This window comes from Echinops telfairi, unplaced genomic scaffold (genome assembly GCF_000313985.2).
Source record: "Echinops telfairi isolate 266 unplaced genomic scaffold, ASM31398v2 ScPeMD7_5;HRSCAF=22, whole genome shotgun sequence".
NCBI lineage: Eukaryota > Metazoa > Chordata > Mammalia > Afrosoricida > Tenrecidae > Echinops > Echinops telfairi.
Genome location: NW_022103901.1, coordinates 37,460,635 through 37,485,232, shown reverse-complemented (window position 1 = coordinate 37,485,232; position 24,598 = coordinate 37,460,635). Strand labels below are relative to the sequence as shown.

The following is a 24,598-nucleotide window of genomic DNA, read 5'->3' as shown; positions in this document are numbered from 1 at the left end:
CTGGGGACAGCAGTGCCTACATGGTTGTATGCTCTGCTTTTACTGTCCAGTAATTGTCAGGTGACACTGTGATATGAGACAAGGTACTGGTTGTGTACAATGTTTGCTTCTAATTGCCACTATGTTGTATCTGCTTAGTAACTCTGCCGAATAAGACTTTCTCTCACTTCAGGATTTTAATGTGTAGGGAAACCAGTTACCAGATGGTGATTTGAAATCTCGACCTCCAAGTCAATTTATAAAGGTTCTAAAATCTAAGAGTGTTAAGAAAGTCATGGTAGAATGAGAGTGATTTTAAAATACTGCAGATAGCACTGGGTTCAGATTCTACATGGCACTTGAGAGCGACTAAAACAAGCCTCTCACCAACCTTTTGGGTGACTAGATTAGGTGTTTTTTATTTTTAGTACATTTTATTTTTAGTTATTATTTATAGGTACAAGGTGAATGTCTTAGAGATTGGAAATGGCCTCACTTCGTATGTAGATGATGTTGTTTATTTAATCCAAGTCACAAAAGTAAAAACCATGAACTTTGTCTGTTTCCTCACCAGCTGGGGATACCGATGACCCCCCCAGGATTACCCAGAACCCTGTGATCAACGGGAATGTAGCCATGAGCGATGGCCACAACACCACCGAGGAGGACATGGAGGACGGTGAGTCGGCTGGTGCGGTTGCCAGGGGACACCCAGGGGTGCATGCATGCGTGTCCTCCAGGAGCCACAGCCGAGCTGTCTGAGGAACACTGACAAGCTTTTGATGACAGAGTCCAGGATAAGCTGTTTCCTGGCCATCCTGGGAAGGAAGATTTGAACACAGGAGGTTGTAATAGTTCTCCCACCTGGACTTGGCAGTTCACAGCCACTGTTGCTGGCCGCTAGGTCTGTCTCCCTCACTGCCTTTTTCTGTTTGCAACAAAATCCTCAAGACTTTGGACTTGTCAAGTGTAGCCGATGACCACTCTCCTCCTGTGGGGTGCGTCCAGAGCCCAGCCCCTCACTTTGTTCTCCCACCAGACATTGGAGACAGGCTGCTTCTGCTCGTTACAGTCACGGCTGCTTTGTGCCTGGAAGTGGGTGTGCCTTTGTTGGGCGCTCCTACATGGAAAGGCTTACCATAGGAGAAGACAGCGGTCTCCCCCAGCCCATTCTTCCTGGTTTGGAATTAAAGCTGCTTTGTGCTAAAGGGTCGAGAGCCCTGGTGGCGTAGTGGTTATGCTTTGTGCTGCTAAGTGCAAACTCGGCAGTTTGAAGCCAGCAGCCCGTTTGCTGGGGAAAAGACACAAGCGTTCTGGATGCTAGAAAGCGCGAGGAGTGCTTGGTTGAGGGCGGTTCCCTGTCAAAGAACTTCTTAGGGCCTTCCCTGTGCTGACATACGCCGTTCTCCTCGGGCCGGGGCACAGAAGCTCGTACACCCTCTCACATTGGGACAGCGCTGGGCTGGCACTGTCTCGCACCATTGACTGGGCTAGAGGGACAGGCCCACCCTCTTGGTCAGGGAAATTGGGATGGAGTAGGATGATGGGGGTGGAACCCATTCAGCACAACACAACACAGAAGGAAAACGGAATTACTGCCCAGCGGCTCTGGCTGAGGTGAGACCCAGAGTTTGTGAGTCACCATGCCGGTTACCCGTACTGGGGGGTAGTAGTGTTTGCACAGACTTGTGTGGAAGTTACTGCATGAGAGCCAGTGGGGGAAGTGTAGCACCAGCCCCAAGTGTGGCATCCTCCTGTTTGCCTCATGTCGTTGGAGCCCTGGCTGGGACACGGTCCTCTCCCTGGGGAAATGAGGTTGGTGTTAGAGCCAAGAGTGCACTGGGCTAGCCAGGTGCGTGACGAGCGTGTCGGCCATGAAGTCAGCGCTGTTAGTGCTGTATGTTTGAGAGTCTCGGGGTCTGTGGGGGGGGGGAGTCCTTGATAATTGCCAGCGCTCTTGCTTGGGACTCTCTCCTGACTTGCCCTTTAACCTTACATAAACATGCCATCACTTTGAGGCCATTGGATCAGCATGTATTACTCCCATTTCGAATACATTTCTTCACACCTACACTTGCTGGCACGAGCTCTCAGCCTCCTCTTGCCCTGAAGCCTGCACCCGGTTCTCCTCACCCACAAACCCAACACACTCAGGACTAGGTCCCCTTTGTGTCCCAAGGCAGCTGCAGACCAGTCCTTAAGAATGCTGGGCACCACTTGCACATGTTCTTGACCAAAGACCTCCACCGGTCAGGTTGCAGGAACTCCTCACAGGAGGAGGTGTGCAGACCTGCTCTGCCGGAGACAGGCGTCACGTCTGCGTTTGGTTTGGTTGGCTTGTTCCTGAACGGGGCTTCCTGTCTTGACCTGTCACTTGGTGATGCGGTATTGGAGGGTGGGAGTTGGGTGGCGGTGGTCCCGGTGAGGCTGTGGGTGGAGAGAGGTCTTGGGAAGCACGGGGAAGAAGGACATTCTGTGCATGTGGACGGCAAGTGTTGGGTGCTTGGTCACTTGTGGCCTGTGAACGAAGCTCACGGAGCAGCCACTTGACTTCAGTGGTTGTGTGTCATCGTCCCCATCCCCCTTGGGCAACAAAAACTGCCTGGCAGGTGAGCGGCAGTCCTAAATGCTTCTCCCTGTCATTTTGGATGTCGCCTTACCTTGAACCTGTCTCCTGCCCTCTTGGAGGTCTTTAATCACCCCCAGGGGGCTACTCGCAGCCCGGGAGAGACTCCTGTCAGTTTCTGGCTCTCCTTCCTTCTGAGTAAAAATATTTGGGGTAAATGTATTTTTTTTAAAAGGTACAAGTGACAGCGATGTGCACTTTCCATTCCAACTGTTTGGACAAAGCCCCTTCCCTCTCCTGAGGACTGTTGGGTGTGTTTGCTTTAAGTCCCTGTCTCCCTCTGGAGCCTTCTTGAGGGCAGTGGGCCTGCTGGCTGATTCGTGCACCGAGCCAGGAGCCCTGGTGAGGGAGGAGGGTCCACAGGCAAATGCTCATTCCCACATTGACAGGCTGACACCTCCTGCTTCCAGGCTGTCCACGTGCTGGGCCTACTCATTTTCCCAAGAGCTGGGTTCTCCAGAAACTGGCTGGTGGGCATGTGTCACTGTAGCCCCCCTCCCCCGGTTGAGTGCACCCTGTTCTCCTTGCAGACACCAGCTGGCGCTCGGAGGCCACTTTCCAGTTCACGGTGGAACGCTTCAGCCGACTTAGCGAGTCGGTCCTGAGCCCACCGTGCTTTGTGCGGAACCTGCCCTGGAAGATCATGGTGATGCCGCGCTTCTACCCTGACCGGCCCCATCAGAAGAGCGTCGGCTTCTTTCTACAGTGCAATGCCGAGTCAGACTCCACGTAAGCTACGGGCACGAGGGATGCTCACAGAGCTCTTCCAAGTCCCATTGGGATTAAGTTGTTAAAATGGTGTAGGTTTCCAAACCTGTACATCTCTGCATCACCGGTCATATGACCGACACACGGAAAGGACAACGAGTGCTCGCTTCGGCAGCACATGTACTGAAATTGGAAAGGACACGAATGCATGGTTGGTGCTGAAACTATAACACGAGTTCTGATAGCTTTCCCCCCGTGGAGCCCCGGTGCTGTAGTGGTCACACATTGGGCTGTGTGTTAGGCTGGGTTAACTGGAGAAACCATTCCATAGATACTTATGTATGTGTAAGGAAGAGCTTTATATATCAGAAAAACAGCCCAGCCCAGCCAAACTCAAGTCTACACGTCCCAGATTCACGATGCAGAATGCAGGAACATCACAGGGCAGTGGGCGGCAAGCCTTCTGTATTTCATGGAGGTGGGCGCATCTCTAGGGCTTTTCTAGTGGGTCCCAGCGTCGTGGCTCTCCAGCAAGAAAGTGAAGGCTGAGAGAGAAGGGGCAGGAGGGAGGTTCCCAGGACCCTCCTTATGTGAAGGTCACGCCCCCAAGGAGGTATCATCAGCCTCTGACCTGATTGACAGGCTAAACTCCACCTCTACTTTTATATCTTTGAATTGACATGAAATTATGTAACTATCACAGGCTTCCATCCATAGGTCCACAGTTCAAAACCATCAGGCAAAAAAAAACAAACAACAAACCATCAGGCAGTCCAAGGGAGAAAGACAGGCTTTCTGTTCCCTTTAAGAATGATCAGTCTCAGGAACTCACAGGGTTGGTTTGAGCATCCTGTCGGGTCACAGTCCGTGTGGAGTTGTTGAAGAAGCAGAAGTGTGACAGGCGTGGTGTGAGTGTGTTGCCTGAGTGGAGCTCGCTGACTTCTCGGCAGGTCGTGGTCTTGCCATGCACAAGCCGTGCTGAAGATCATAAACTACCGAGATGATGAGAAGTCCTTCAGCCGCCGCATCAGCCACCTGTTCTTCCATAAAGAAAACGACTGGGGATTTTCCAACTTCATGGCCTGGAGTGTAAGCACAGTTCACTTGGTCTGAGCATGGGGCTCATCGCTCTCCTCCAGCTCTTTCTGCCCCTCACTCCCTCCAGGGACCCTGGTGGCATAGTGGCTTATGCTTTGAGCTGCTCCTCAGGAGGAAGAGGAGACTTTCTGCAGGGTCACTCCAAGTTGGGTTTGGTTGAGACGTCCCTGCAGGTTGTCGCTTTCCTGGTGAACAAAGTCGCCTCCAGGAACTATGGTCCCTAGCAGGCCCGCCCCAGGCCTTACGTGGCAGTGTCCCTGAACTAGGTTTCCAGTGGGGCATTTGAAGTCGGATGGCAGAAACATGCAGAATGTTCGTAGGGGTGTTTGCTAAGCTGGCTAGCCAGACTCCCATCCTGTCTGTCGTGTGGCCGGCCCCCACCCCGCTGTGCACACACGTGGTCGGCACAGCTGCACCTTGGAGTTCCTGACTACTAGAGCCTTGCTTTCTCTGACCCCTGATTTGGTTCAGAGAGCTGGGGTGACTTCTCAGGGGATGGACCCCTGTGTTGGGGGAGAGGGGTGAGTGAGCGCTGCTCCCTTTAATTTGGGTACCATGCTTTCTCTTTGTAGGAAGTCACTGACCCCGAGAAAGGATTTCTTGATGACGACAAAGTCACCTTCGAGGTCTTCGTGCAGGCAGATGCCCCCCACGGAGTTGCGTGAGTCCCCGTCACTGGACAGCTGTGATAATCTTGCTTGGGCTGCCGGCAGCCACTCTTCGAAGGCGGCCTGTAGGAAGGGAGCAGAGAGTGAAGGGCAGACAAGGGGCCTGCATCGTGTTTAGTGGTCAAGAAGAATCCCACAGAGCCAAAGGGGGTCTCGCCTTACTGCAGGGACAGATGGGTATCTCATTCACTGCTGCCCATGTGAACAGGCTAGACAATTCTTGGGTTTTAAGAGGGCACTGTAGAGTGTCTAAGATCTCTCTACTGTGGTCCTAAGGAAAGAGCTGCTGCCGGGCTCTCTCAAGTCAGGATGTGACCCATCTGCACCCAGAGTGGCTCCTCCGATTGGGGCACAGGTTGTGCTTTCTGGTTGCCATGGGGGAGGCACATTCCAGACAGGGAAGACTCAGCCAGCCAGCCAGCCACTCCAGTATGTGGACAATGTTCCCATCGTGTGAGCCAGCATGCATGCACGTGTGGTGGGGGTGGTGCACTGTGGGGCTGGGCTGTCCTGATGGCATAGTCCTGCCCCCCCACCAGCTCACACTTGGAGCATTTTTTTGAGAACTTGGGCTGTGTCAGCCAGGGAGCCATTGAACCCTGTCCTTGAATTCCTCAGTTCTTTCCTGGAATCCCCATTAGATGTTAGCTTTCGTCATCACTGATGGATATCTGTCTGAGAACAGGAGTCAGAGAACCGCTCAGGGTGGCACTTTTGAGCCCAAGCTTGGGCTGTGTTAGTGAGAACAGTTTGAGGGTTTTGTTAAGTTTATTCCCAGTCAAAGAGTTTCCAGGTTTGGCCTTTTCAGGATCAACTCACCATTTATTACATGAGCTGGTTTTATGGTTACTTCAGCTTTTAAAATCAAGGGAGTCTGATGTTTATAATTCTTCCCTGTATCTTTAGTATCTGCACCCTGAGTATCACACACTTTCTTGCTCTCGCTCTTGCTCTCTCTAACTCGCTCACTCACTCACTTCACCCCTGGGCCGGCAGTTGACCTCTGGCTTCCTGTCTGTCTTGTAGGTGGGACTCCAAGAAGCACACAGGCTATGTTGGGCTAAAGAACCAGGGGGCTACTTGCTACATGAACAGCCTGCTGCAGACTTTGTTTTTCACAAACCAACTACGAAAGGTATGTGGGGGGGGGGGGTCTCCCCTCGTACTCTGCCCTTGTTCAGGTGCCTTCAAGGGTAGGCAGGGCTTGCCCCCTCCCTGGACCACCATGTGATGCCCTTTACTCGTACCCCCCACGGTCCATCTGCCACCTGTGAATGGTCATGTGGTACTGCGGCCCACATAATTTGAGAACTGTACCTTGGATGACTAAAGCACACGTATTTTAAGACAAAAGCCATGTAGTTTGACATGGTCTGCTAATTGAGAAATGACCAGCTACAAAGTCTGATGATCCCTGCTTGCAGATACTACTAGTTTAATGTAAATGTTCACTGTCACACCCTGGGCTTCATGCGGGATAAATAGTCCCCTGTGTTTCCAGAGCTTCCTCCTGAAGGGCATAGACCAGGGGGTGGTCATTAGTTAGGGCAATAGTATCTTGTCTTGCCTGTCGCTAATGACAGAGATGGCTGGTTGGGGGTCACTTTAGCTGCTTGGTACTTTTTCTTAGCTCTGTTTGCAAGTCAGGGCAAGCAGAAAGCCTCTGCTTTTACATAATGGAGGCCCCTGGCTTTGTGTGATAAGTTATAGGTCATTTTAAACAGCTTGCTTATTCTAATTGCATCTAAGGATTTCCATGATTTATTTGCTTGGAGTTGGAAGGCCTGGCAGTTGCCAATGTGCTCTCGGAAACTGTCTGCTTAAAACGAGACTTGTTCTGTCTTTCTTTCAACCCGTTTAGGCAGTGTACATGATGCCGACCGAGGGTGACGATTCTTCAAAAAGTGTCCCGTTGGCCTTGCAGAGAGTGTTCTATGAACTTCAGCACAGTGACAAACCTGTGGGAACCAAAAAGCTCACCAAGTCCTTTGGGTGCGTTGGCACCGCCTTCCCGCGTGGCCTGTGGGCACTTACGGCAGGGCTCTGCCCCATGAGAGACTGCAGGGCCTTTCTAGCCTCGGGAGAGGGCAGCTGTGTTTAGAGTGGTGCTTCTGAAACCGTCTTGGGCTCCAGGTGGTCAAGGCAGCATGTGCAATGTGCAGTCTTCAAATCTGTACACTAAGAATGTGCTTGCAGCCCTCCTCCACACCGGGATTTCCAGATATCGCCCCTCCCCCACTGCCAACCAGGCCCTTTTGGAGTAAGCTGGTGCACCTGCCGCCCACTGAGTTGGCCTGGCTTCCTGTAGAGCAGAGCAGAGCAGAGCAGACCTGTCCTGGAGTCAGCCTCGCTGTCATCCTCCCAAAGCCTTTGCGGACTGCATCAGAGGGGCTGTAGACCTTTCTGTTCACAGCCACTCACCCCAACCGCTGCACCACCAGCATGCCTTTGAATTGCGAGACCCCTGCCCATGGGTCCCCGGTGTGCAGCATGCATCTTCTCTTGCAGGTGGGAGACACTGGACAGTTTCATGCAGCATGACGTGCAGGAGCTGTGCCGAGTGGTAAGTGCGCCCATGAGGACCTTGATCTGAGCTTGGCCCTCTGGCTCCCACCAGTCCACTGCAGCCCACACACCCAGGCCAGGCTAGAGAGATCAGCCTCCAGCTAGTGTAAATGCCCCGCAAAGCCACCCTCTGGCTGAGCACCAGGACAGCGTGTCCAGGAGGCTCTTTTCAGAGCTGTAGTGCATCGGCTTAGGCAGCTGTCAGCTCTCCTTGATCGATGGCTGTCTGTCACCTCCATGTTATCCTTTGCTTTGTCACTGGGGCCAGCCTCTCCTTTCACCACCAGATCTTTGTCCCTTCAGGAAGGCGCATGCACACGCACACACGCACGCACACATACACACATGAACAATGATTGTTCAAGGTGATTGGCTGGGCAAGGTGTGTTTTCTTTTTTGCAGCACTAGCTGGATTGAATCCAGTTCATTAAATATCCATGGACAAACCAGTCAATCCTGTTGACAGGCTCAACCTCATTAATCTCTTGGTGTGGACCATTACGAGTTAAGTTTAGAGCTCAATTTACACGATTTTCCACCGAGGTAAAATGAATATATAAAATGCTTCTAAAGGCACTACAGATTACTAATTCAACCCCAAGACTGTAAAGGGCGTAATCTCAACCAGTGCATGTAGATTTTTAAAAATCTATGTATATATGTAGTTTTATAAATACCCAAGCTAGGAAGAAGGATTTTTTAATACGTTTTCAGTAATTGCATGCCAAGAGCCATGTTTTTAGTTTAGAATTCTTTGGCCAGTGAAATCTCGTCGCATTTCGAATTAGACTGTTTTCAAAGTGACTGGGTTCGTTGGATACCTTGTTTCTAAGTGCGCACTTTCTCTTGTAGCTACTTGACAACGTGGAGAATAAGATGAAGGGCACGTGCGTGGAAGGCACCATTCCCAAGTTATTCAGAGGCAAAATGGTGGTACGTGCTGGCCGGTGTCAGAGAAGGCTTGCTCCCAGGCTAGAATGCTGTGTGTGTACACTTAGTCCTTCCGTCTTCCCTTCCTTGCAGTCGTACATCCAGTGTAAAGAAGTAGACTACCGATCTGATAGAAGAGAAGATTATTATGACATCCAGCTCAGTATCAAAGGAAAGAAAAACAGTAAGTTTCAGGCATCTGACAGTGTGAGCTTCAGACCATTTTGACTTTGGTTCCTCATTCCTAATTTGTTCAAATTCAACCCATCCATCTTGGATCTCAAGATATATCTGCCTGTCTTGAAATCATGTTCTGGTACATTCTGGAACCTATAATTTTGTCCAAGACATGGCTTGGAAACGCTTTGTGGGAGGTCTCAGTGCTCTACCCACACTCCTCTGAGAGCCATGCTGACCTGCATGCAGGCCACTCTGTGGCGTGGTCTCTTCCTGAGTGCCATCTCCACATAGTCGTAGTCAGATTGTAGCCTTGAAATAAGCGATTGGATTAAGTCCGCTCTCTATGGTCACCTGAGTTACTGAAACCCCAAGGTCTCCCCATCTGGCACCTTAAGGCACGTGCGTCCTTTGCACACCGGTTGTTGGCTGTGGGAGGGGTGGTCCTGGCCCAAAGCTGCCGTATCAGCCGCGGGGAATGTACATCCCGCACTCACTGACCCATCATTAGGGAGCTCGTGGGGAGATCCAACTGTTTTCACTCACCCCCACCCCCACCCCCACCATGGATCTTATGCCTGGGGCAGGGAGGCCGGGCTCAGGTTCTGTGACACACACTCTCTCTCACCTCTCCCTCCCGCTCAGTCTTTGAATCATTTGTGGACTACGTGGCAGTGGAACAGCTCGACGGTGACAATAAATACGACGCCGGGGAGCATGGCTTACAGGTAACTGGCTCCAGGATGTCATGCCCACTTCTTCCTGCCTGCCTGAGGCATGGCCATGAAGTGTGACTGGCCAGACCAAGCACTCGGGACTCCACTGGAGAACCAGAGAGCTCCACTAAAAGCAGGCTTAGGACGGAACACCCCCTACTTAGTGCAAGAACTGGGGCGGGGCCGCCGGCAGGTTTTTAATAAGGTGCTTTTCCCATCTGTGCCATCCTCAAAGTGGGAATCTTGTGTCCAAAGCAGGCTGTTTCTAGTTTCTTGCTCTTTCCCTTGATGGCTTCTCAGAGCTTCTCCATGTTCATGTTTTTGTGCTGCCTTGGTTTCCCCGTGCTGGGCGCTGAGCTGGCACATAGCCTCGCCTGCACCCCGTGGCTATGTTAAACAGCAAAGAAGTAGGCTCCTGACCCTTGCTGAGAGAGGGAGCTGAGCTGAACTGACTGGAGTTTTTCCCACCTCCAGGAAGCTGAGAAAGGTGTGAAATTCCTAACCCTGCCACCAGTGTTACATCTGCAGCTGATGAGGTTTATGTACGACCCTCAGACGGACCAGAACATCAAGATCAACGACAGGTGAGCTCCAGCCCCGCTGCTCCCTCTGCTGGTGCGCTGTAGGTGTTCAGCCTGGTCTCCCTCCACCCGGGCGCCACCTCAGGCCCACTCTGCTGTGCCAATTCAAGTCTGAGGGGAGGGTTCTTCAACTTCTCAAGCGGTGGCATTCACCACAATGTTTAGCACCTCTGTCCTTGGCCACAAGCTAGTTCTCGCTGCACATAGGGACTTTTGTTGGAATCGGATTCTCTGAACACATTGTCTTCCCCACCTTCAAACAAGCCTCACACCAAATCCATTGCCATCAAGTCGATTCCCAACGCACAGCAACTCCCTTGGAGAGAGCAGGACTCCTCCCTCGGGCAACCAGCCTCATCCCCCGAAGCGGCACATGGAGCACTGGGGGTCCCTTGGCTCTTCCAGCCTCATTGCTGTGGGCCCGGTGTAGCATGTGCCAGAATCTAAGCACTGCAGTCGGGGGGTAGGTCTTTCCCGGGTCTCCAAATGCCAGTGTTAACTTATACTGTGCTGTCTGGTCGGGGACCTGGACTTTTTATACCTGTGGGTGAGCAGTTCCCGTGAGGACAGCCAAGGACCGTGGGCGACCTGCTGGCAAGTTTGGTTGTAGCCCCGCCTTGATTTTTTTTTTTTTTTGCCCCGCCTTGATCTTCTAGAGAGACTGCCCAGAGAGTAAGGGCTCTGCCCAAAATCAGACCTGTGGCCTCAGTCCTTATCAGTCTGTCCATCCCTCCCTGACCCAGACATGGTCATAGCAGGCCCAGTGCAGGGCTGGCTGATGCGGAGTGCTTGGAGCTATAGCTGTTTGACCACATCACTGCAATGCTTCATGGGCATTTGTGTTGGAATCTAGCTTCCAAGGGCCCATGAAGCTGGCGTTTGCCCTGATAAGTGGGTGTTACCCTCCAGCTGTAACCCAGATGGCCTTCCAAGTTGAATTCTTTGCCCAAAAAGGAACAGCCCGGAGGCTGGTGAGGGGGCCAGCACCTTGGAGCACTGCCTCACTGGGAATGTTCTTGAACAGGTTTGAGTTCCCTGAACAGTTACCGCTGGATGAATTTTTGCAAAAAAACGACCCCAAGGACCCTGCCAACTACGTGCTACATGCAGTTCTGGTTCACAGCGGCGACAACCATGGCGGGCACTACGTGGTTTATCTCAACCCCAAAGGGGACGGCAAAGTAAGTGCAGGCTCTGGGGGGCACTAGGGGAGCCTGTAGCCAGACCCCCGCCCTGTCCTGGCTTCCTGCTGGCTTGCAGCCCGGAAGCCTCTCTCTGTTCCCCAGCTGCTGAAATGTAAGCAGTGTGTATGTTAGGTTCATTCTCCCGTCGTGACAGCAGCTTCCACAGCTACCCCGGTCTGCTGGGCTCTGGTGAATGCCAGGCCTTTTTGAGACCCCTCTAGGAGGCTCCAGCCTCGCTGTCCGTGTGCACTGCCTGTCTAGTCGGAAGCACAAGGAGAAGCCAAGTGATGTCCCTGTGACGTGTGCGGTGTGGGCTACCAACCCTCTTTATCTCTCATCTCCCACGGCCTCTGCGTCTTCTCTCTGACCTTAAAAGTGAGGGGTGTCCTGCTTGCTCTGCCTACAAGGGTGGAGCCCAGGAGCACAGAGCTAGATCAGGCTACCACCGGAAATGGCCTGATGGAAGGAAGCCGCTGCACAGCAAGCCGTGCTGGCTTTGTTGTTTCCAAATTGCTGGCTTGCTCAAAGTGGGCTCTCCTGCAGTGGTGCAAGTTCGACGACGACGTGGTGTCTCGGTGCACAAAGGAGGAGGCCATCGAGCACAACTACGGGGGCCATGACGACGACCTGTCTGTGCGGCACTGCACTAACGCCTACATGTTAGTTTATATCAGGGAGTCCAAGCTGAGTGAGTACACTCCTCCCACCCCCTCCCCCCACCCCCCGTCCTGCACACACACTGCCACGGGGGAGAGAAGTGGCCACCTGGGGAGCCATGCAGGACAGTTCTACTCTGCTGCAGCTCTGCCCTGAGCCAGGGAAGGGCAGTGGGTGGGCTGCGCACGCAGTGAGCGGCCGTGCTTGTCCGTCCGCCAGGTGAAGTCCTGCAGGCGGTCACCGACCACGACATCCCGCAGCAGCTGGTGGAGCGGTTGCAGGAGGAGAAGAGGATCGAGGCACAGAAGCGGAAGGAGCGGCAAGAAGCCCATTTGTACATGCAAGTGCAGGTTAGCCACCAGGGGTCAATGTGCTGGGGGCTCCAGGAGTGTGTGTGTGTCCGTGGGCTGGAGGCAGGGGGCCTTGTAGGACAGCCACTAGGAATGGAGAAGTGCAGATGGTGGTGGATTGCTCAGTAAGGCAGGGCTAGCCGAGTCACGGCCCTACAGTAACCGTAGCCAGTTCAGGGACCGCACTGACACCCGTCCGGGGTGGTCAGCCCCCATGGGTGGCCAGGGCCTACTCTCAGGCCAGTTTAGGGTTTACTCAGGACCACTTGGGCCCCAGGCTGAGCTCGGCATGGGGGGAGGGCAGAATAGAGAGCACAGGATGCAGGCGAGGGGATACAGCTAGGCAGAGCAGGGCCATGTCCCAGGACCTGTGGTTCCTGGCCCTGGATGCCTGACTTCCTGCCTGTTCAGGTTTTCGGGGCCCAGCTGTCAGCAGTCCCAGGTGGGCACAAGATGGGGGCAGAAGGGGGTGCTTTGCATCATGTCTGGTCAATGAGGGCTGTCCTGTGCTTTTGTGCATGTCCCAGATAGTCGCCGAGGACCAGTTTTGTGGCCACCAGGGAAACGACATGTATGACGAGGAGAAGGTCAAGTACACTGTGTTCAAAGTGCTGAAAAACTCCTCGCTCTCCGAGTTCGTGCAGAACCTCTCCCAGACCATGGTGAGTCCCAGCCCCCCAAGTCTTACCTCTCTGCTTCAGAGCTAGAAAAGAGAAGGGCTAGCCCCTGTCCTGTGTGGAGCTGCGGGTCTGTTACCTAAGTTTTTAGTAAGCTCTGTACAGATGAATGTGAAGATTGGTCTGGTCTTTTGGGGAGTGGGCATAGCCCCGGAATTCCAGTTCTCTCAGATACTGGTGGACGGTTGTCTAAATCCAGGGAAAGCCGCCAACCTCCCCCCTCCCTTTATAATCACTAAACCATTGACTGCCCGGTGATGGAACCGAAACGGGACTTACCTGTTGCTTCATCTTTAAACCCAGGGGTATCCACAGGATCAAATCCGATTATGGCCCATGCAAGCAAGGAGTAATGGGACGAAGCGGCCGGCCATGTTGGACAACGAAGCCGACGGGAACAAGACGGTGCGTGTGGCCCTCTCCCCTTATGGGCAGGCCACCAAGGCCGGGGAAGTCTTCTAAACCTAGGGTCTCTCTGGCACCAGATGATCGAGCTCAGCGACAATGAGAACCCATGGACGATATTCCTGGAGACAGTGGACCCTGAGCTGGCGGCCAGCGGGGCGACCCTGCCCAAGTTTGATAAAGACCGTAAGTGCCTGAGGAGGCCTGGCCAGAACATGCCAAGCCCAGCTGGTTTTTCCTTCCCAGGAGTATCGCCCCCGCCCCCCATTTTAATTCCAGAAGTGCTGGAGGAAGACCTGGTGTCACGGCTTGCTTGGCCATGTGGTGGCATTTTTGCAATGCCGTGCTACAGCTGTCACAGACTCGGCTCCTGTCGTGGCCAGGAGCAGGCATCAGGTCCCCAGGGCCTGCAGGCTCCCGATTCTCTGGTGCAGAGGCCGCAGGGGGAGTTGCCGTATTGCTGCAGGGCTGACTGTAGAGGCACCGGGCCAGTGTTAGCCAGCACTCTGCCACAGCATCTCCGCCAGTGAGCCGCCGGGAGCCCGTCACAGGACACGCCCTTACACCACAGTTTTCGCCTTTGCTGGGCTGCTCAGCCCCGACTGACTGTCTTTTCACGCAGTCCTGCCTTTGAAGACCCCAAAGTGCTTCTTCCTTCCTTCCCCCTAGATGATGTGATGTTGTTTCTGAAGATGTACGACCCCAAAACACGGAGCTTGAACTACTGTGGACACATCTACACCCCAATATCCTGCAAGATCCGTATGTTCCCATCTCCCCCTCCCCCGTGCATCCAGACCTTCAGCCTGGCCTGGGGGGATTACACCTGTGGGTCCTGTCTCTTCTGCCTAGGTGACTTGCTCCCTGTGATGTGCGACAGAGCGGGGTTCATCCAGGATACTAGTCTTATCCTCTATGAGGTCAGCACGCTGGCTTTTCCTAATTCGGTGTCTTAAGTGGGGAGGGGCTGGCTTGTAAGCCAACACGCGAGGCAGGGGTGTCAAGGAGATCGGTAACATGTGCTTGGGGGTGACTGTCAGTAGCCAAGCCCCGGGTTCTTAGTGTGTCCTAACGTGTTCTCTTGTAGGAAGTTAAACCGAATTTAACAGAGAGAATTCAGGACTATGACGTGTCCCTTGATAAAGCCCTTGATGAGCTGATGGATGGTGACATCATCGTGTTCCAGAAGTACGTGGGAGCCTTGATTAAGCCCTGGGCTCTGCACACACCGATCTTCCTAGAGTCCGAGTTAGCACTGTCAGCCCTCGTGCCAAGGGCCTTCTCCGGGTTGGGATGGGCATTCGTGAATGTGGATTGGGGTCTGGAGAAGCGAGTTGTTCTTCCTTTCAAATGTATGTGACCCCTTCCAGTGGAGCTGCGTATGTGCTAACCGGAAGGGGTGGCGCCTCAGACCCAGCCGCTGGCCCACGGTCACTGTGAGTCCCTGCCCATGCGGACCCTGGCTCACCCCTGTGGTCCTGTCCCTAGGGATGACCCTGAGAACGACAACAGTGAGCTGCCCACAGCCAAGGAGTATTTCCGAGACCTCTACCACCGCGTCGATGTCATCTTCTGTGACAAGACGATCCCCAACGACCCGGGCTTCGTCGTCACCTTGTCCAATAGGATGAACTATTTTCAGGTGCGTGCTCCCGGCCCCCCCTCCTCCACCGTGGCTGCCGTCAGCAGACCTGCGCAGTGTGTGTGTCACAAACCCCCACTCTGGAAATGACACCATAATATCATCTGTGGGCCTCGCTTGAGTTTGGGGAAAAGCCTTTACAAGCCATCCGTGCCCAAAGTGGCCTCCCTGGGCCTCCTGAAGCTACGGGGGGCGGTTTGAAGACCCACACTCTGCTTTAGGGATGAGGCTAAGTGTGCAGCTGGTGGCTTGTTCTGCTATCCATGGACTGTGCTTCTTTCTGTAACCTGAGCTCTGCTGTCTCCCCCAGGTGGCAAAGACTGTCGCACAGAGGCTGAACACAGACCCCATGTTGCTTCAGTTTTTCAAGTCTCAAGGGTAAGCCCTGTTGCCATCCTTTTTGCCTCGCATCCCCTGCAGGCTGCCTTGGACTCCCCACCACGGATCTTTTGTCTCCTGCTAGTCCCTGCTTGGTCTCAGCCTCACGGTGGTCGCCACACCTGCCTGATGGTCCATCCTCACCCAGACATTCTGTAGAGACTTGTTGAATTTCCCCCCACACAGGGGGCACTGGGTTGCCAAGTCCAAGAAGCATTGTTACTGTGGAGCTCACCCAAGGGGCATGTGGGTCTCGGGAAGCAGGAGGCATCTCCTGGTGGGTCCCCACACCAGCCCCCAGTGGAGGCAGGATTATGTGTGTGTGTCTGTCTGTCTGTCTCGTGCGTGCACGGGGGCACCTACGTGGGTGCCCAGTGCACACTTCTTTATGTGCTATGTCCTTGTGTAGTTACAGAGATGGCCCCGGCAACCCTCTTAGACACAATTATGAAGGTACTCTAAGGGATCTTCTACAGTTCTTCAAGCCTAGACAACCTAAGAAACTTTACTATCAGCAGGTATGAGGTCTAAATTAACCCCGCTGGGGGCGAGGTGGCCAGCCCTCAGGTGCCCGAAGTCACAGGCCTCTCTTTCTGTCCCCCACCCTCACCAGTTGAAAATGAAAATCACAGACTTTGAAAACAGAAGAAGCTTCAAGTGTATATGGCTGAACAGCCAGTTTAGGGAGGAGGTGAGTGCAGCTGTTTATTGCTTGGTGCCGGGTTGTGCAGGGGGTCTGGCGGTGCCTTCCTGCCAGGCTGGGGGTGACATTCTGGGTCTGGGGCTTGGCATATGTCTACTGGGCAGAACACTGAGGGAGCCCAGAGGACATGGCCAGCCTACCTCACTGTGCCTTGTTTCTGGGCCCCGTCTGCTGCTAAGCCCCCTCCTGCCCTTCACAGCTCCACTTTGTGATTAGAAACCCTATGATCCTACTCCATGTGGTCCTGGGCGGTCAGTCTGTAGCTGTGTGGGCTCCAAGCTTTCCACTCTGGTACCTGGTCTGAGTTGGAGTCATGGAGGCTGATGGTACTAGGAACACCTCAACCCCTCCCCTAGATGGGCTGCCACCTCACTCTCTGTAGACAGCCGGGAGGGCTTCAGGGGGCCGGGCTACCCAGAAAAGCTGTCTGTTAAACCAGCTGTCCCTCAGAGTGACATTGCTTAATCTCTCCTGAGTTGTGCCCAGAGAGGGGCCTGTTGCCCTACCACGGGTGAAGTCCCACAGCAAGGGCACAATGCCGGGAGGAATGGGCTCCTATAAAACCCTCCGTGGGGCCAGGGCTTCTGAAGCAAAAGATGGGACGGGAAACGAGAGCCTTCCAGGTGAAATGGACGGAGGGGCCGGGGATAACGAAGGGCAACCCCCAAAGCAGCTGACCCCTCGAGTCATCAGATGTGGGCATGTTCCACAGATCTGAGTCTGTGGACTCGGCTCTTGCTCGTCCCCACGCTGCGGGCTGTGTGGCACGGGTGCACTGACTCTGGCTGTTGTCAGCAGGAAATAACACTATACCCAGACAAGCACGGCTGCGTCCGGGACCTGCTAGAAGAATGTAAAAAGTCCGTTGAGCTCGGGGACAAAGCATCAGGGAAACTCAGGCAAGTATGAGGGCAGCGGCACCCAGAGCACACCCACCGCGGCCCACCCGCCCGGGTGGCCAGGCCTTTCTCATTCCCCCGCCGGAGCTCACTTCCCCTGGCCCTCTTCTCCGTGTCCAGGCTGCTAGAGATTGTAAGCTACAAAATCATCGGTGTGCATCAAGAAGATGAACTATTAGAGTGTTTGTCCCCTGCAACGAGTCGGACGTTCCGGATAGAGGTGAGGCCTCTGGGGAGGCAGCCTGCTGTGCCAGCCCATGTCTGTGTCGTCTGAGGGTGACCACACTCAGGAATTGATTCTAAATACGGCCCCCAGGCGAGCCCGGGCAGGAACGGAGGGTGCCTGTGAGGCTGGGGTTCAGAGCTGGTGCTAGAATTAGATGTGAGACCTCTGACCTGTAAGACCCAGCATTCCCTTCTGTAAGGACCTGGGTGGACTGATGGGTTAACTGCAGGTCATTGGCTCAGATCCAGCTACCACTCTGAGGAGCAGAGACAAGGCTCTGTCTTCCAGGGGCAGGATTGACTTGGTGGCAGTGAGATTATTGCTGCTCCAAAGGCAGCTTGGTCCTGGCGGGGGGGCCTTCCCTCCTTCCGGGCAGACCCAAGCCTTGGCAATGGCCGCACCTAACAAACCTCCCTGGGCCCTGCATGTGTCTGCAGGAAATACCTCTGGACCAGGTGGATGTGGACAAGGAGAATGAGATGCTGATCACCGTGGCACACTTCCACAAGGAGGTGTTCGGAACGTTCGGGATCCCGTTCTTGCTCAGGATACACCAGGTAAGTAAGGTGGCTTGGGTGGCTGTCATTCCGAGCATCTCCTGTCAAAAGCTGAGGTCCGCCCCCCTCTGAGCAGTGGTGGCCGTGTGGGCCCAAGGACAGGACGGCCTGGCGGCCAAGTCCTATGCGCACACGTCCCTGCTGTTGTGTGCAGGGGGAGCATTTCCGAGAGGTGATGAAGCGGATCCAGAGCCTGCTGGACATCCAGGAGAAGGAGTTCGAAAAGGTACACGTGGTGCCTGCCTCATGATGGGCCCCCACCAGCTGGAGCTCGCTGGCCCAGCAGGGATCACAGAGTTGTGCGTCTTGTTTCTTTTTCAGTTTAAATTTGCAATTGTAATGATGGGCCGACACCAGTACATAAATGAAGATGAGTATGAAGTAAACTTGAAGGACTTTGAGCCTCAGCCTGGTAAGATCCCTCTGCCAGGACCCTGGCTCCTGGTGAGGGTTGGGAGGCAGGCAGGCGGCCTTGGGTTCAAGTCCCGGTCTCCTCGTGTTCCCATGGCTATGCAGTTGGAGGTTCCAACTTGGGGACAGGTGAGAACGATGTCTGGGTGTCCTGAGACCTTCCGTCTCTGCTGACCCAAACTGCTGCCTGTTTCGGAGCCTCTGGTGCGTCTTAACATTGCACACTCTTGCTGTGTTCTTAAAGCTCCGTTGCCATCAAGTCAGTTCAAACCCCTCCTCATCCTTAAAGGCCATTCCAGCTGCCTGCCAGTGGCTGCTGGTGCAGAACTTCTGATGGTTTAGCTGGCAGCTGAACTCTTAACCACCCTGCCCCCAGAACTGCTTGGGTGGGTGGTAGGCGTGGACTAGCAGGGCTTTAAAGAGAACGTGGGTTGAGGTGCTGGTGGCTCCATGTGTGCTCAGGTGAAAACTTCCTCAGAGCTCCTAGGGTGGGTCCCCAGTGTCCCCGGGCCCCATAACAGGGTGACTGGAGGCCCCCTCTTCAACAGCCTCTCTTCCTGCAGGTAACATGTCTCACCCCCGGCCGTGGCTCGGGCTGGACCACTTCAACAAAGCCCCCAAGAGGAGTCGCTACACCTATCTTGAAAAGGCCATTAAAATCCATAACTGACTTCCTGACCTGGTGTGCTCGAGGCCAGGGGCCGGGCGTGGGGGCGCTCCTTTTTAACGTCTGTAGAACTTGGGCCACCCAAGCGCTCTGCCCGAAGTCTTCAGCAAGAGGATTTGCTGCTGGTGTTAATTTTATTTTGTTGAGGCTGTTCAGTTTGGCTTCTTCTCTGTATCTATTGACTGCCCTTTTTGAGCAAAATGAAGGTGTTTTTATAAAGCTTGGATGCCCATGAGAGTTATTTTATGGTAACCAGAGTGAGGCGGCTGGCGAGGCGGCAGGGCGGGGCTGCGAGCCAGAGGGCTGGCTGCTGCCTTGCGTGGGTCCCCTCCTCCACCTCTGCAATGAGGCCGTCCACTGAGGGGCCTGTGGGCTCCAGGTCCTGCAGTGCACTTCCAGTGACCTCGTGTGCATCTGTAAAGGCAACACCAGAATCCACAACCTACTTAGTGGCCATTCCTCCTCCCTTCCCATGTGCACTGTTGGCCCTTCCTCGGGGCTCCCTCGTGGCGGCGTCTCGTCTGGGGCAGCCCGGGCCACAGCTCCCTACCCATCTTGAGGAGTGGACACAGAAGTCATGCTTGGCAGACAGGTTGGGAGTCTCCCTCTCCCCTGAAATCCCATCAAAAACCTTGTTCTGTAAAGTTCAGGTTGACTCCCCGCGGCTGCCTTGGGCAAAGGTCTCAGAGAGCAGGTGAAGGGCTATCACAGTGGTGGCAGGGGCATGCTCACTAGTGGTTAGTAAGCTGTTGACTTTGTTTTTAAAAAGTTAAAAAGTGACAATAAAAAGGAGGGTGAGAAGGTGGATTAACATTGTATATTTAATGAGTAGACCTGTACAAGCGACTGCTTGGAAGGGTTGCTTTTTGTCGGCTGAGTCTGCTGGCGGCACCCCCTGGGAGGAGAACTCACTGGGGTCTCTCCACCCAGCCTGCTTTCTCCCTCTGGGGGGGAAGGGAGAGGGAGTCAGCCCCGCCGGGAGTTTCAAGCCGAGTGCAGTAAAGTAGAATACGCAAATCACACCGGCGCGTGCGCGCCCCCCCCCCCCCAATTCTCCTTTCCCTCCATCCTTTCCCAGAGTTTTTTTTTTCTTTTTTTCCATAGCTGCAGTGTACACCAACTCTCCTGTATATTGCCTTTTGCTGGAACATGTTGTATGTTGAATAAAGTTTTCTATAAAAATGATAATTCAGCGAGTGCCATGGGAGTTGAGGAAGATTCTGCTGTGTGTATCTCCCCCATCCCCCGAAACAGACCTGGGCCCTTTCCGGTTCTTCAAAAGGTTTGACTAAGGTGTATCTGGTCGTCGTCCGTCACGCTCGTGCCCTGTCCCCCCCCCCCCTTCTCAGTATTGTTGATAATGTAGTAGTGGGCTTGAGTCTGAAATAAAAGGTTTTTTCAAGAGGGAGCCTTGTGCGGCTGCTGTGACTGGAGGTGTAGTGTTTGCAGATGTGGCAGGCAGGCCTAGCCAGCTCACCTGTATGGTCCGTGATTACCCACCCTCGCCCTTAGTCTGACCTCACTCACCATGTCCCAAGTGTGCCTCCATGCCCTGATAGTTGCCTGCTGACCAGGGGCTGCTGTCCTTGCACCCCATCTATCCCCCCACCCCACCATCCTCCACAGCAGCGCGGTCTGCCTTTGAGGAAGAGTCAGGTGTTGGTGGTCCGGTCTGGGTCTGTGGTGGTCTTCATATTGGCTCCGGTGTCAACGGTCTCCCTAGTGTCTATCCCCTAAGGTGTTCAGTGGCTGTTTTCACAAAGGGCTTTTTGTCATGTATTTTCCCACTAGCTGGACTGCAAGTTCATGAAATGTGATTTTTAAGAGGAGGATTTTTCAATTTAAGGAAGAAAACTGCTTTTCAAAGGGCCGACTATAACCCACAGGTGTTCCCACCTCTCCCCCTCTCTGAAAAGGATGCTCTCTGTTGACAGGGAGAAAAAAGAGCAGCCCTTCTCAACCTGTGGGTCAAGACCCATTTGGGGGTTGAGCCACCTTTTCACCGGGTTGCCTGATTCAAAACAGTAGCAAAATGACAGTTATGAAAATAATTTTGTGGTTTGGGAGTCACCACATGAACTGTAGAAAAGGGTTGTGGCATTAGGAAGGTTGAGAGCCACTGCCTTAGAGCAGTGGACACGGTCAAAAGGCGCTGGTGGTGCCTGTGGTCTGGCCGTCTCCACTTTGTGGGCAAAGAGCGTGCCCAAGGATGCTGGCTTCCCAAATGCATGTGAAGAGTTCTGTGTGAGCGCAGGCCCTGCCACCAGGGGACACCCTCCAGTTGAATGTTGTGGACATCCTTACATGAATGTGTGCTTGTTAGGGAAAATGTCATCTGTATCACCCGCCAGGGGGTGCGGCTTCAATGTGAGGCAAAAGGACATGAACCTCTGGAATGCCCCATAACCCCTTTTCAAATCGGCCCTGGGCTGAGGGAACGGAGCCTGGTCCAGGTGCCAGTTCTCAAGTGAGGTGAGGCTCCTCACACAGGTCATGGGATATTGGAGTAGGTGCTAGTGGCTGGGTTGGCCAGGAAGTTTGAAGCCACCCATCCAGGTGCAGACAAGCATATTGTGTCTCGGCAAGCAGCCCCCATTAGTGGGGTCCATACATTTTGCCACTCCTCCTTGTGGTTCAGTTTGACGGGGTTGGGACTGACGCTGGGGTTGGCAAACTGGGAAATAACCGGTTTCAGGCCTTAGCTGCGCCAGGCGGACAGCCAGCTGTTCACAAAGGAACATGACTACCCCCAATGACAGGGCCATTGGACTTGGGGGCGGGTATCTCTGGTGGTGCGGCCCCCAGGCCCCAGATCTACCTGGCCTGGTGAGGCAGCATAGACGCAAGTGGTGTGGTTTTGTTTCTTCTGGGCTGCTGTTGGGTTCCAGCCTTGGAGGGAGGGTGGTTGGAGCTGGGGGCCCAGTGAGCAGGCCCGCAGTAGGAAGGTTCCCTGCCGTGGAGCCCCGGGGACAGTGCGTCCTGTTTGCAGTGTCTGTGGCAAATGGTGCTGACACAACATCCAACATGTCCACCACTCCCCGTGGCCCTCGGCCGGTGTGGCTGGTTCCAGACCCGCCATTGGCACTGCAACACCACACGGGAGCGGGGGCTCCAGCACTGCTCCTCCTCCGGCTTGTTGTGGCCAATGGCTGCCATGTGGGATGAGAACATTGTGACATTTGTGAATGGGCCATGGCAAGGGGCCGCGTGGCTGGGTGGGAGCCACGTCAGCTAGACGCTCCGGCACCTCTGCGCCCTGCACAGCTAGGGCCATGTAACTTGTGATGTGTCACTTGCCCTGCCTGCTCTTAGATTCAGGGTGGCTGTGAAGGCGCACTGGGGAGTTCTGGTCCTTTCATAGAAAAGTCCTTCACCAGAGCTTTGAGGTCACACTGTGAGCTGGGCAGCAGCAGGCATTGCCACACCTAACTCCCTCCACAGTACCTGAGGGGGCTGCATGCCACCCGCTGGTGGGATTGACCTTGGGTGGGGGAAGGCACCAGCCTCGCCCCACCCCCAATCATTGGCCAGTGATAAGCACAGCGGGCTGTTTTGTGCTTCTCCCACTGCCCTTTGGGAGGGCACATGGCTGTTTGGGAGTGCAGACGTGGGCGCGCAGCACAGGCTAAGCCGACGGGACAGCAGGCTGCCCTGACACAGGCTGAACAGGGTCAGCTCTCCAGGTGGACTAAGCTGGCAGCACATAAAGATGCCAGGGACCCAGCCACTGCCAGCATTAACGGGACGGGACACACATGGCTGTCACACACCCTGAAATCCACCCGTGCCCCCTGCAGCAAGTGCCCGAGCCCTGGCTAGGCCCAGCACTGGTCTTGGGGGCCTCTCCCTATTTCATCCTCTGCCCTTTGTGGCTTCAGGTCCTTTCCAGGTGTACTGGGTGCTTAATGCCAGGAGCGTCGGCCTTAACCCTAAAGACCTGGGCAAGATGAGTCCTGGTTTGGTTGTAAAATGGAGGGCCTCCTGACCCTGACCGCACAGTGGTTAATTGCTGGGCAGTTAGAGGGTCTGGCTGGAACCCAACCAACCTTAGGGAGACGGACTGCCTCTGTGATGTGCAGCATTCCGTTCCGCCCACTGGGGCGCTGCCACTGAGTCACAATCGACTGTCTTGTCAGTGAGGCGCTCTGCACCCCCCACGCCCCCCCACCTCAGTGGTGGTAAGGGTCATCAAGAACCCTGGCCAAGCCCCCTGCCTTCACTGCCCTCTTTCCTAAGGGGCTTTCTCACCCTCATGCCACACCCCGAGACGAATTCTAATCCAAACACGATGGATAGACTTAAAAGTCTTGTGAAGAATAGAATTTTATCCCAATGGTGACTGAAGGCCCTGACCTCAAGGCCAGGCCACGTGTTGCCCAGAGGAGCCCTCAAGGAGCAACTGAGGCCGAGGGGAAGGATGCCACTGGGCAGCCTTTGCAGGACTAGGCCAGCTGACTGTACCAGGTGGACTGCCCTGGGCCCTGTGGCCTGTGTGTCTCTGGGCTGGCTGTCTTCATGGAGACTGAGGACAGGTTCAGATGAGCGTAATAAGGGCCATGGAAACCAACCCAGCATGAGGCGGAAGAGAGTTGTGGGAAATGTGGAACCGGTGCCACTGAGAGCCCTGGTGGTGTAGTCGTTACATGTTGGGCTGCGAACCGCAAGGCCAGCAGTTTGAAACCACCAGCCGCTACTCCAGGTAAAGGCAAAGTTTTCTACTCCTGTAGAGTTAAGCCTTGGGAACCCACAGGGGCAGTTCTACCCTGTGGTATAGGCTGGCTCTGAGTCAGAACGACTCAGTGTTGCCTATCACAGAACAATTTGGGTGGGAAGTGTCAAACCGAAGCCTGATGTATCAGCTCACATACACCGTGGGGTACTAGTTGCCCTAGCCCTCGAGACAAGTGGCACGGTGGGGTTTGTGGGGCCCTGGGGCATCCGTGTTGCTGGCGCTGCAGGAGACCTGAGGAGCATTATGGCAAGGGTGGGGCTGGACCTATAGGGGAGGGGCCCAAGGCTGAGGCGAGTGGGTGGTCAGTGCTGCAGAGAACCCAGGGTTTTGGAGCAAAAGTTATCCACTATATTCAGCCTTGGGAAAGACAGTGGGCACCCAGATGTTTGTCTAGCCAGGTGGGAGCTGGCTGGGCTGAGGGAGTAAAAAGGGAGGGCAGAGTCCCCTTTCAGCAAGATAGTTTTTGTAAAAGGGCTTCAGCCCATGTGAGGGGTGGTCATTATCGGCTAAGAGTCTAAGGAAACAAGATGGTGTCTAAAGAGAGGTTAGACCACTTTTCATGTAGTCAGCCACATCCAACCAACCCTTCACTCCTGGGCCCCTCACAACCAAATACCAATCGTGGCTCCCTCAGCCAATCACATCCAACCTCTCCCTCTTGATTCCCTCACTCAACCAGTCATTCAGACTCAATCTTAACCTCCAATGAGCCAAATCATTCATTCCTTTGATTTATTCAAGTCATCATTTCATCAGCTCAGCCAATCATTCCCTCTAACTCATTTGATTCATTCATCAACCAAGTCAACCCTTCTGCCATTCGTTTGATCATTTGATTCAATCTACCAATCATTCATGTCATTCAGCCGAGCATGCATTCATTCATTCATTCAACCACTCGACGACTACTAACCGAGCACCTAGTCTTCCAGGCACCCTTATGAGGAAGAGACGGGCCTTCCACTCCATGGAGGCACGCATGTCGGAGGGCGCTTCCAGGACTGGACAAGGAGACATGGAGCCGGAGAGGATGGGGGCTGACAGGTCCTTTATTGTGGAAGC

The 24,598-nt window shown here is 54.3% G+C and overlaps 1 protein-coding gene across 1 annotated transcript; it reads left to right on the top strand.

Moving 5' to 3' along the window:
* The first annotated feature begins 557 nt into the window (after positions 1 to 557).
* On the top strand, positions 558 to 19,992 carry USP7 (ubiquitin specific peptidase 7). Its single transcript, XM_004705851.2, has 30 exons — positions 558 to 658; positions 3,136 to 3,334; positions 4,264 to 4,402; positions 4,984 to 5,072; positions 6,106 to 6,214; positions 6,941 to 7,071; positions 7,588 to 7,642; positions 8,497 to 8,577; positions 8,668 to 8,758; positions 9,397 to 9,479; positions 9,942 to 10,051; positions 11,073 to 11,229; positions 11,776 to 11,920; positions 12,109 to 12,239; positions 12,767 to 12,901; positions 13,220 to 13,321; positions 13,402 to 13,507; positions 13,991 to 14,083; positions 14,174 to 14,241; positions 14,409 to 14,509; positions 14,810 to 14,963; positions 15,274 to 15,341; positions 15,751 to 15,859; positions 15,955 to 16,032; positions 16,843 to 16,943; positions 17,064 to 17,163; positions 17,607 to 17,726; positions 17,881 to 17,952; positions 18,048 to 18,138; positions 18,701 to 19,992. The coding sequence occupies exons 1-30, from the start codon at positions 616 to 618 to the stop codon at positions 18,805 to 18,807; spliced, it is 3,168 nt and encodes a 1,055-aa protein (XP_004705908.2). The 5' UTR covers positions 558 to 615; the 3' UTR covers positions 18,808 to 19,992.
* The last annotated feature ends 4,606 nt before the right edge of the window (positions 19,993 to 24,598 follow it).

Bases quoted from the DNA above. Each gene is read 5' to 3' on its own strand.
- USP7 (XM_004705851.2), top strand. From the start codon at position 616: ATGAGCGATGGCCACAACACCACCGAGGAGGACATGGAGGACG. The intron at 12,902-13,219 runs GTGAGTCCCAGC...CTTTAAACCCAG, and splicing joins AGAACCTCTCCCAGACCATG to GGGTATCCACAGGATCAAAT. The intron at 17,727-17,880 runs GTAAGTAAGGTG...TGTTGTGTGCAG, and splicing joins TCTTGCTCAGGATACACCAG to GGGGAGCATTTCCGAGAGGT.